The sequence below is a fragment of the Seriola lalandi genome, unplaced genomic scaffold, assembly GCF_002814215.2.
Source record: "Seriola lalandi dorsalis isolate HSWRI2012SDOR001 ecotype SW California unplaced genomic scaffold, Sedor1 jcf7180002054564, whole genome shotgun sequence".
NCBI lineage: Eukaryota > Metazoa > Chordata > Actinopteri > Carangiformes > Carangidae > Seriola > Seriola lalandi.
Window position 1 is genome coordinate 198,288 of NW_019525117.1, and position 11,751 is coordinate 210,038.

The 11,751-nt window shown below is 44.0% G+C and overlaps 1 protein-coding gene across 1 annotated transcript; it reads right to left on the bottom strand.

The window, feature by feature from the left end:
- Positions 1-637: 637 nt before the first annotated feature.
- kcnj13 (potassium inwardly rectifying channel subfamily J member 13) lies at positions 638-9,070 on the bottom strand. Its single transcript, XM_023416456.2, has 3 exons — positions 8,731-9,070; positions 3,627-4,174; positions 638-1,835 (listed from the first exon to the last, which is right to left on the bottom strand). Exons 2-3 carry the CDS (start codon positions 4,141-4,143, stop codon positions 1,261-1,263), a joined length of 1,092 nt encoding a protein of 363 aa, XP_023272224.1. The 5' UTR covers positions 4,144-4,174; positions 8,731-9,070; the 3' UTR covers positions 638-1,260.
- Between the last annotated feature and the right edge of the window lie 2,681 nt (positions 9,071-11,751).

An 11,751-nucleotide genomic window follows, 5' to 3' on the forward strand; every position in this document is an offset into this window, starting at 1 on the left:
CCCCCCCCCCCCCCCCGTGTAACATCTTTAAACATGTTTCTGACGATTGTTAGCTGAAAGGTTCATATAAACACAGGGACTTTAAGATGAAGTTCACTTTTATCGTACAGACGCTTGGAAGCAGGAAAAAAAGCTGACAGACCAGATCTCAAATATTATCATCTACTAATCAAATCAGATCAACATGATGATGCATGTGGAGTTAGTGTTCCCTCTTTTTTAGCTCTGCGTTTGGTCTCCACCAGCTCCTGAGGAAACATCTGATGCTCCACTGTGTTCACCAGCTGCTCTCTGACTGAGTCCAACTGAGCCTGACGAGCAGGTGGAGGAAACAGCTGTTTGCTGCTGGAAACGAGGTTGATGAGAGAGAGACTTGCTGTAAATCAATGAGCTAAAGACAAGAGTGTAGAACTGGTGATGATCCTCTGTGGGTCTGTCTCTAGAAACTCCTGCTTTCATGTTAGAAAGTCATTTGATTCAGTATTAATGAAAACATGTTAATTACTGGAACTGAATTTGAAATTGATTGTAAACTGAACTAAACATTTTCAGCTCGAAATCTGTCCAGCCCAACACTTACACAAAAGGTAAGAATAAAGAAATACACATTTATTTTGATCAAACTGAACGGAAACTGTTTCATTACAACTTGGATTTTATTTTTCCAGCTCAGGTTGTCGGTTCCATCAGGTCTTACAGTTACAGACTGCCGGGGCGTTCAACAGACAGCTACAGAGGTGCAGCAGGTCAAGGGTGAGTCTGTAAAGTGTCAAGATGTTTACAACAGACTCTAACTTCACTGTTGAAATGAGTTTGTCTAACCTGGAGGGTTGTTTCCTGTCTGATGGTCTGGACGTATTCAGCCATGTTTGAGGTCTGTGATGTGATGAGTTGGTTCTAACGACAGAACTGAATGACAAAAATAAAACCCATTTTGTAAGAGTATTTGTTCACACTCAGTTCCCAGAAGAAGTAGTGCCCCCACTGGCCAAACATGTCAATCAAAACTACTGGCAGTACTGATGAGTGAGCCTGTGAAGCCAGTGAAGGATTATTACCTGGATGTTGCATTAGAGCCTCAGAGGGAGGGAGTCTGCAGCAGCACCCATGTCTGATATACATTTAAATTTCAAATGTTTAAACTTCAGATTCACGAATTTAAATCAAGTAGCTCCTGACAGAAATATCTGCTGCACTGTTACCCTCCAGTTTCCCCCACAAACCCCGACCTGTCCCTCTGACACCTCCCCTTCAGCATCCTCACTCCATCCTGTCGCTGCCGTCTCCATTGATCTGCACCACACAGTCCTTGTTCAAAGGCTCCTTGGAGTGGGCGGTGTCAAAGTGCTGCGTGCTCACCATGTACCTCCCCCGAGCATCCAGCCCCAGCGCCGGCACAAAGCGACGGTCAAACTGGATTTCTTGGCGCAGGTAGGAGGTCCTCTTCTGACAGGAGTCCCCAGTTCCCTCTTGCAGGGCCGACAAGAAGACCACCAACTCAAAGTGGTTGGACATGCCCTCGCACAGGGCGGGGTAAAGGGGGCTCCTGCGATCCAAGGGGTGGTAAAAGGTGAGTGGGAAGATGAAGAAGGGACAGGGCTGTTGGCCCAGACTGTCCAAGTGGAAGTCCAGGGAGGTCTGGTGGAGGGCCTGACCCTCGTGCTCCTCGTAGAGCACTGCACTCACCTTCACGTCCACCAGAGGGCGCTGCAGCAGGTTGGTGGCTCGGAGCATAAGGCATGTCTGGCCTTGGTGTTGGCCCACCACCGCCTGGGGGCTGAACTGGATGGCTCCTGCTCGCTTCTGGGGACGAGCAATCTTGGCTACGAAAGCACCTGATAAAGAGACAGTGAGACGACAGTGTCATGTGATGACCTGATGTTTTCACCTTGTTACTGTAAAATGTCTTAAACGCAGCAAAAGAAATGAGGACCTGAAAACCACTCTAGCAGGTCAGCTCCGACTCTAACAGGTCTATTCAGACAGAGAGAGTTCAACTTCTTTGGCTTTTGGAAAGAGGACCGTCTCAATTATCAATTAAAACAGTCTGAACCTCACCAGGTGTAAAAATTAATAGAGACTTTCCTGACATTTGATCCTCGTACAGGATCACGTCCTTTGTGCTGACAGCTGACACCAAGTGAAATTGGAGTCCAGTCTATATCTGAACCGAGTCCTAAACAACAGCTCAGCACAGCTGGAGCAGCTGGAACCTTTTCATTCATCACTTTGGTCCAAACCAGCTTCTATTTGTTTACACTGGTAACAATTTGGGCTTTATTGACTTGCTCAAGGGCACTTTGACACATGGTCTGGAGGAGTCAGGGATCCAGCCCTGAAACACTAGTTGAGAAGAAGTTCTCAGATATCAGCACAGTGGTTACAGTAGTGAGGCTCCTGGCTCATCACAGAGGTCTGACTGGTTGATGTGATCCTCTGTGTGAGGGCAGGAGGTGACTCTCAGTGTAAAGCTGCAGTACCACAGTCGACCAGCAGATGTCACGTTGTGTCTGCAGCAGAGCCTCAGAGACAAAGAGCTGGTTTCAGACTCTGATCATAGTGACTCAGGGCTTCAAAAAACAGTTTCCCACATCACTGTTTAACAGGTTTAGAGCTGAACATTAAGGCTACAAACAACCTATAATGCAATACTGTTACAGGCTCCACCCTCTGAGACTGGGGTCAGGTCGTAGGTCAGGTCTTAAGTCTTCAGGTTCTTGTACCTAAGAGGGAAAACTGTACTTCTCCATGTACTACATATTTAACAGCTGTAGATACTTAAGTCTTATTGTTGTAGAATAACCATGGACACAATACTGTAGATTTTAGCTCCACCTCAACAGCAACAACATCAACACACTTCTTACATGTTAACGCATCAATAATAATAAACCAATAATAATAATAATAAATAATAATAATGAATGAGGAAACAGACTTTAACACAAACTCATACTCCTGCTGGCGTCAACATGTAAAAGTCTAGCCCTTCACCTTCTGACTTACAGATCTTCTTAAATTCACCTTTTTAAAGGTTCTTGAATACAACATGATACCCAAGAGAAAAATCTCAGCTGCACACATTTGTCCCAGAGCACCGTGTAAACAGATCATTTGTCCTGAGGCTGAAAAAACAAAGTTCGATTTTTCTAAATTCTTCACATCCCTTGTGAAAACACACCTTTGCTCATGTGGATGAATTGTTTTGGAGCTTGAAATGGGTTCACCAAAGTCTAAGGTTCACAAAAGTAGTGAAATATGTGAATAAATTAGCAGATAAATATATAATAATTGTGTGTAAATAGTGTTTGTCAAGCCTCCTAACTCCGGCTGTGAGTCACGTACAATCTCCAGAGAATAAATACTCAGAAGTGTAGTCTACAAACTCCAACAATATTTGAATCATATTTCTAAAGTTTATTCTCGCAAATATGTTGATACAAACATCGAGAAAACACCCAAAAAAATGTATAGCTGCATTCGTCGACCTCAGAGGTCATTTAAAACCAGATATTTTGCAAAAATAACACGTTGATCAGCTTCAGTTTATTGTGTCTATAAAAACTGAACTGACAGGTAGTGGAGGTATATGTGGAGACGAGGCTTCAGCCCCAGCAGAGGTGTACCTGTGATGAACGCCTCCAGCATCAGCCCCAGCAGCATCTGCACAGCCAGCAGAGCTATGGCACTGGGACAGTCCCCGCTGGGGAACATGGTGCCATAGCCGATGGTCAGCTGGGTCTCCAGGGAGAAGGAAAAGGCGGCAGTGAAGCTGGTGATGTGTTTCACACAAACGACGTGCCCCTGGGGGGGGGCGTCGTGATCCTGTACCGCCAGATCTCCGTTGAGGTGGGCCAGCAGGTACCAGAGACAGGCAAACAGCAGCCAGTGGGCCAGGAAGGAGGCACAGAAGGCCAGCAGGACCCACCTCCAGCGCAGACCCACCAACAGTCCCCAGAGGTCCTGCAGGGCCAGCAGCCAGGCCCTGCCTGACGCCCCACGCCACGAGCCTGAGGGACACAAGGGGGGGCGGAGGGCACAGTGTCCGTCTTTGGTGACCAGGCGCTGGCGTGGCGGAGAGGACAAGAGAGGAGAGGAGGAAGCCTTCCCACCCAGGACACTGCTGGTGGATTTGGTTGTCATGGTTGCAGGTTGAGTCAAGGTGAGGATGATCCTGAAATGACAGGATGAAAGTTCATCTCCATGATAAGTTCCTATCAATATCAGTCCTGATACAGGTCTGACAGGGAGCTGTTTGATTTACATGTTGTTAGCTGGTCACATGGCCACATCACATGACCTGATGTTATCACCTGCTAAGACAACACTGTAGGTACAAGGTGTGCATGAGCCTCCTGAGCTGATTTTGACTGACCCATCGTCGAACACGAGGTTGACTGTGATGATACAACAGTTGCGATAGTTCAGATGTTCATGTTTCCCTGAGGATGAATCGTAATAACACTGATCCTCTGACTTTACATCTAGCGCCATCGTCAGGTTCAAGGTTTAAATTGTCCAATAATTAGGTTTCCAATCTGATACCTGCTTCTGCTGATGATGATGATCTGGAGTTTGAGTTTACTGCTAATTAGCAAATGTTTGCATGCTATCGACAGAACAGATGTGCTGATCCTCTTCTTCCTGCTCGCCCTCTGTGACTGGAAACAGGAAAACATGGCTCATAATTTGAGCGATCAGAAGGAAAAGAGTTTTTAGAGACTGCAGAGATTTGTTTTCCAAATCGGTCACTAATGTTGAATTAAGTCATGGATGTTGAATTCAGTCACTGATGTTGAATTCAGTCACTGATGTTGAAGTCAGAGTCACTGATGTTGAAGTCAGAGTCACTGATGTTGTATTCAGAGTCACTGATGTTGAAGTCAGGCACTGATGTTGTATTCAGAGTCACTGATGTTGAATTCAGAGTCACTGATGTTGAAGTCAGAGTCACGGATGTTGAATTCAGAGTCACTAATGTTGAATTCAGTCACTGATGTATTCAGAGTCACTGATGTTGAATTCAATCATGCATGTTGAATTCAGAGTCATTGATGTTGAACTCAGTCACTGATGTTGAATTCAGTCACTGATGTTGAATTCAGAGTCACTGATGTTGAATTCAGTCACTGATGTTAAATTCAGTCACTGATGTTGAATTCAGAGTCACTGATGTTGAATTCAGTCACTGATGTTAAATTCAGTCATTGACGTTGAATTCAGTCACTGATGTTGAATTCATAGTCACTGACGTTGAAGTCAGTTACTGATGTTGTTTTCAGAGTCACAGATGTTGAATTCTGTCACGGATGTTGAAGTCAGAGTCACTGATGTTGAAGGCAGAGTCACTGATGTTGAATTCAGAGTCACGGATGTTGAATTCAGAGTCATGGATGTTGTAGTGAGAGTCACAGATGTTGAAGTCAGAGTCACTGATGTTGGAGTCAGTCACGGATGTTGTAGTGAGAGTCACTGATGTTGAAGGCAGAGTCATGGATGTTGAATTCAGAGTCACGGATGTTGAATTCAGTCACTGATGTTGAATTCATAGTCACTGACGTTGAAGTCAGTTACTGATGTTGTTTTCAGAGTCACAGATGTTGAATTCAGAGTCACGGATGTTGAAGTCAGAGTCACTGATGTTGTAGTGAGAGTCACTGATGTTGAAGGCAGAGTCACGGATGTTGAATTCAGAGTCACGGATGTTGGATTCAGTCACGGATGTTGGAGTCAGTCACGGATGTTGAAGGCAGAGTCACGGATCTTGAATTCAGAGTCACGGATGTTGGAGTCAGTCACGGATGTTGGATTCAGTCACGGATGTTGGAGTCAGTCACGGATGTTGTAGTGAGAGTTACTGATGTTGAAGTCAGAGTCACTGATGTTGAATTCAGGGTCACGGATGTTCAATTCTGTCTTCCTCTTCTCTGAAGTCGGAGTCACGTTCTGAGACCTTATGATGTCAGAGATGATGAGTTGACCACAGAGGAACAAACTTCAGATTTCATGACTTCTACACTTATTTTGTATCTAATGTGTGGAGGCAACAGTTCCGAGGCTAAACACGGATGAAATTGATATTCTAGGTAAACCTGTACAAACTGTGGGACTGTTCCTCTGAATAATCACATGTATGTGGTTCTAACAGGATGTGTGTATGGAGCCTCAGAGGAGCAGATGTATGTGGCAGCGTCCTGACAGCTACAGTCCTGTCCTCTCCTTCTATTTCTATGTCAATATTGTTGCCAGGAGATTAGAGCAGGTCGCAGCTGGGAATCAGTCTGAGGAACACAGCGACATGCAGAGTAGGAATGTGTCTTTCATCTGTGGGGGGGTTCAAACTTACTGCACTGCATGGCTCTGCACTCTGCTGCACCAATTACAATATACATTCACCAGCAGTTTACACAGTGTTCACCACACACTCATAAGTTTAAAGGTTTAAAATACAACAAGAGGTTTAAGGTTCAAACACAAGTGTCCACTATGAGAGTACACACCTACAGTACACACTAACTCCACACTAACTACATACTGACAGTACACACTGACACTACACACTGACTACACACTGTGAGCAGAGTGTAGTGTGTAGCTGAATGTTTTGTTGGTTTAGGTAAGAGGTTTGTCTCTGTGCTGAGGGCTGGGGGTGGGTTGGGGGTTGGGGGGGGGACTGATACCAGTCAGCAGTCGTCACATGAGAGCCATGTGCTGGATGAGGCTCCATTGTTCTGGATCCCAGTCTGTCAGAGCTGTCACTGGATCAGTTGGTCATTACAGACAAGAGTCTCAGTCCCAGGTCTGGAGTTAGGATGCTGTTAGCTTAGCTTAGCATAAGGACTGGAGGCAGGGGAAAACAGCCAGCCTGTCTGAGGTCTGGATTCAGGATGCTGTTAGCTTAGCTTAGCACAAGGAATGGAGGCAGGTGGAACAGCTAGCCTGGCTCAGGTGTGGAGTCATGATGGTGTTAGCTTAGCTTAGCATAAAGTCTGGAGGCAGGGGGAACAGCTAGCCCGGCTCAGGTGTAAACCTGCTGACATCTCATGAACATTTCCTGTGTCTGATGTGGATATACACAGAAATGTGAAAGTGCCAGTCAGAGGGTTCAGGTCTGATTGACTCTCCTGTTCAGCAGCTACAGGTTTACAGGTTTGATCTGGTCTCTGGTTCCAAACATGGAAACCTTACTGAGACAACAGGAGCTCTTCAGGTGTTGGTTGGACAGAGCCAGGCTAGCTGTTTCCCCCTGGTTTCAGTGTTTATGCTAAGCTAAGCTAATCCTGTCTTGACTGACAGACATGAACTAATACTGTCCCTTTAAATCCTGCAGTCAGTGGTTTTAACAGTGTCTGCTCCACAGTGAAAATGAATGTTAATGTTTGAAAATCAAATGAAGTGTTGGAATGTGACACAAAGAAGCAGAGCACAGGAAGCGTTTTCATTGGTCAACCTCAGGAACAAAGGTAGACATGAAAACATCTGTACAGTTCACACTGTTAAAAACATCTGGAGACATGAATAACTCTTCAGATTTTCATGTTTAAAGCTCCTGTTGAGGAGCAGTCAGCTGATAATGAACATTTCTCTACATATTAACACCTGAGCTGACAGGTGGAGTTCCTGCTACACTGATGAAGATGGTAATGAGGATTAGAGCTCCTGCTTTCTTCAGGATGTATTACAGAAGTGACAGGAACAAACTCAGATATGTGTGGTTGGATTCAAGCTAAAATATACTGGTAAGAGAAGGAGACATCAAGTCACTGTTGAACATCTTTCTAATGTATTTATATTATAATTATAATCATATATCTAATATAAACTGACAAATGTGACTATGCTGATTTGTTCACAAGAACTAAAACCACTGTCAGAGCAGAGGCTCCTCACCTGGAGACAGGTGAGCCTGCAGAGACTGAGGAGCTGGTTTCACCTTTAAGCAAAGAGCCTTTACTTCCTCTTTTTATATCAACACAAAAGAAGAGTTCATATAAACACATCTGCTGAGGTAACATCTGTCTCAGTTCAGTGATTCAACTTTGCAAATGAAATGAGTTTCTTCATAAAGTTGATGAGTGAAATGTTCCTTTACTTCCACACGTTTACTCTGATGTTGACACGTCTTCACGTTACTAGAGTACAATCTGAATCTGAGTTCAGCTTTTTCTGTTATTCCATTATAATAATTAGCTTGTATGTAATGATGTTAGTCAATCTCATGTATGTCAACGGACAAAGACACTTTGTGTAGCTGCTGTGAGGAGCGTGCAGCCCCCGAGGCTGCAGGAATATTTAGACTGACTGACCCTCAGACTGACGGCTACGCCTGACGCTGCCCGGTCGGCCATTTTCCCGTCTCTGAGATCTGTGCTAACATTCGGTCACAGAGCGGCAGAGCAGAGACGAGTCTTTAAGGCCGACTCGGAGGGGTGCAGAGCAGTTTATGTAACGTCCAGTCTGCAGCTGGTCAACTCTTCTGTTCACTAATCTGAAATCATGAGAAATCAGGAGTTGACTTTCAGACGTCCTTGTGACGTCACTTCACCTCTGACTCCAGACATGATTAAAAACAGGTAGAAAAGTTAAAGTGTGTAAAGTTGACAGGACTACTGTCGTCTAATGAAGCCTGTCTGTCTGTTTGAAGGAGTCAACATGAAGCTTCCTCACAGATCCAGCTCACTCTCTGTGCCGGCATCAGATTCAGCTCTACCAGCATCAGCCTGTACTCACCTGGAGCTGCAGTCAGGGCTGAACAGGGCCCTCTGACCTTTCCACCTGAGAGCTGGTCTGAGGTCTGCCGAGCAGGCAGATGGACGGAGAGACACTAGTTCCTTAGAGGACAGCTGTAAAATCCCAGAGAGTCCTGAGCAGAGTTTTCTGGTGTAGGAGCCAGACTGAGCGCGGCGCTCTCTGCTCCTCCGATCTGCAGCTTCCAGCTCCGGGGCGAGGATGATTCAATTGGTCACATTACTCTGCATGGAGCCTATTAGTGTTCCCGGAAGACAGAAGACAGAGGGAGGGGGAAAGAACAACACCTTGTCACAGTTCATTCAAAGAGCTGCTTGTTGCTGGTTGGTGTCCCGCAGCTGCTGCTGTCAGACACTGGACACACTGATGAGGTGGAGCATCTGTGTGAGGAGTGTGTACAGACGTGCATCATCTTCTTTAGTCATGTGCGTTCTGAACTTACCTGTCACATCAAATCAGAGACATCTGAGACTCTAATGGAGGGAAATGAAACTGTTAAAGTTCAGCCTGGTGTCTGTGGTTTTAATTTTCCCTCCATCTTTGTTCATTAACTGACTGTTGCTCCATCAGTTTGATCTTTACAACAGTTCAACTGTTCACCAGCAGTCACAGAACGGAGGGGCCACATGACAGGAGGTCAAAGGTCATCAGTGCTGGACATGGTCTGACGTGACATCTGTTGAGGATATTCACAGCTCCCATAATTCTCTTTGTTCCTGTAGTATAGTCTGGTTCCTCTCAGTGATAATAACAGTTTTTGTTCTTTATCCTGAATTCATTGACTGTAAGAACTTTCTTCTTTGCGGTCTCTGTCACGTTCCTGTGTTCATGTCTGCACACCGACACATTCAGGTTGTCTCTGAGTCAAAGCTCCTCTTCTTACTGGAGCCCAAGGTGCTTCACAGGTTAGGACACACCCCCTGCTCTCTGTGACTCACCTACATCTACATCCAGATCCAGATGATAACAGGTCATCTCTCACTCCACAGGCATCATCAGACAGGTTTTAATGACCTCTGCTCTAGCGCCACCCTCAGGACAAACTGTAGAACATCATCAGTATAAAGACCACAGCGACCACAGGCATCAGTCCTCGTTCTTCGTGATGACGTCAGTCAGTCCGACAGAGCGGATCACTGCTGTGTGGGACATGTGTGAGTGACAGCCCCCCCCCCCCCCCCCCCAGAGGTTCTGGATCTGCTTCGTTCCCTCTCATTAGTCTGAAGACTGAGAGGTCACTCACCTACTGCTGGGAAACAACTCTCTCTCTCTCTCTCTCTCTCTCTCTCTCTCTCTCTCTCTGTCTCTCTCACATGTGAGAACATGAGTGCCTCTTTTTTTAATTTCATTTAAATCATTTGACTCCGTGAAGGAGTCAAATGTGTTTTAGACTCATTGTTAATTATTTTTCCTATTAATATTTATAGTTGACCACATGTCAGAAAGAGGGTGATCTTCACATGCTTCTTTAGTCTGACCAACATCAGAAAGTGTCAGGTGAATGGTTATTGTCTAAAGACAAATAATTAAGGGATTCTGAAAATGGTTGTTGATGACCTTTGGGTTGCACAACATATTCCCTTAAGCTGATTACTACTCATCTGTACTCTCAGTGATCACTTTATTAGGAACACCACACTAACAGTGCGTAGTTCCTCAGTCCATGTCATGGATCCACAGATGTTGAAACGTTCCTCTGAGACATAATAATTACATCCTGCTTCCAGAAGATGGAGCTGTTTTCCACCAAATACCTCAGGACACCTCTCTATGCCTTATGACACTTTACTGACATTTTCATACCTTTCTACTATTATATTTTTTTATCATAATTCTATACCTAACTTTATTATGATGTTTTAATGCCTTACCATACTATGACGTTTGACATATAAATGACATATATATCAAGTGATGTGTTATATGTGATAAGAGGATATATTATTTGTCACACTGTGGTGAGGTTGTCTTTTCCTGGGGTTGTTTTGTCCTGTCATTTCCTGTTTTATTTTGAAAAGTAATTCTCCTCTCGTTTCAGGTCACTTGCCCTTCCTCATGTGTCTCAGTCTGATTGCCCAAAGTGTTTCCACCTGTGCCCTATTTCCCTCCATGTGTTTAAATAGTCTGTGTTCCCCTTGTCTTGTGCCAGAGTGTCTTCGTTCTCTTGTCCTTTTGTCCATGTCCACAGCCACAGTAGACACCAAAGTAAGCTTTCTGAACCTCGAGAAGAGTGATTTTTTGTTTGTAAATTTTGCCCTAGCTAAAGTTCACAGCCCCTTGTTTTGCCTCATTGAGAGTGATTTTTTGTTTGTAGTTCTTACCTTAGCATATTTTCATAGATCTTTGTTTTTCCTCGTTAATAGTGATTTTCATTTCATGTAGCCAGTTATTTATTATTCTAGATCCTCCGCTTAGTAGCGTGAGTAGATTATTTTTTTGGTTTATTTTTATATAGTCAGGATTTTCCTCCGTACGGAGCGTTTTGTGTTTATTGGTTTGTTTCTTTTGGTTAGTACCTTTTTCCTCCTCCTGGAGTGTTTTTTGTTCCTTAGATTCAGAGTCTAGTGTCTAGTTTTTTTCATTGCCATTGGTTTGTCACTCTGTCTGAGGTCTCCAGTGAATTCAATAAAAGCCTTTGGTTTTCTAATATCTCTGCATCTGAGTCCTGCTTTGAGTCTCGGCCTGACATTATTATGACATGTATACATTGCATCGTCTGGATATGAAGCTATACGTTAATAACATTTATGAAATAACCATAGTAAAATGCAACTTAATTTAAACAACATTCTTATTAAAATTCTATACACTTTTGTTTACGATTTTTTAAAAATATTTTCTTATTAAATTTAAACATGTCTATCTTTTACATTTACATATATAATATGAACATATACTGACATATACTGGGATGGATATACCGTATATTTATAAACAGACCCTTTCCAAAAAATTTGAATATCATGGAAAAGTTGTTTAATTTCCATAGTTCCATTCAAAAAG

Bases quoted from the DNA above. Each gene is read 5' to 3' on its own strand.
- kcnj13 (XM_023416456.2), bottom strand. From the start codon at position 4,143: ATGACAACCAAATCCACCAGCAGTGTCCTGGGTGGGAAGGCTTCCTCC. The intron at 1,836-3,626 runs GTACACCTCTGC...TCTCTTTATCAG, and splicing joins GCTGGAGGCGTTCATCACAG to GTGCTTTCGTAGCCAAGATT.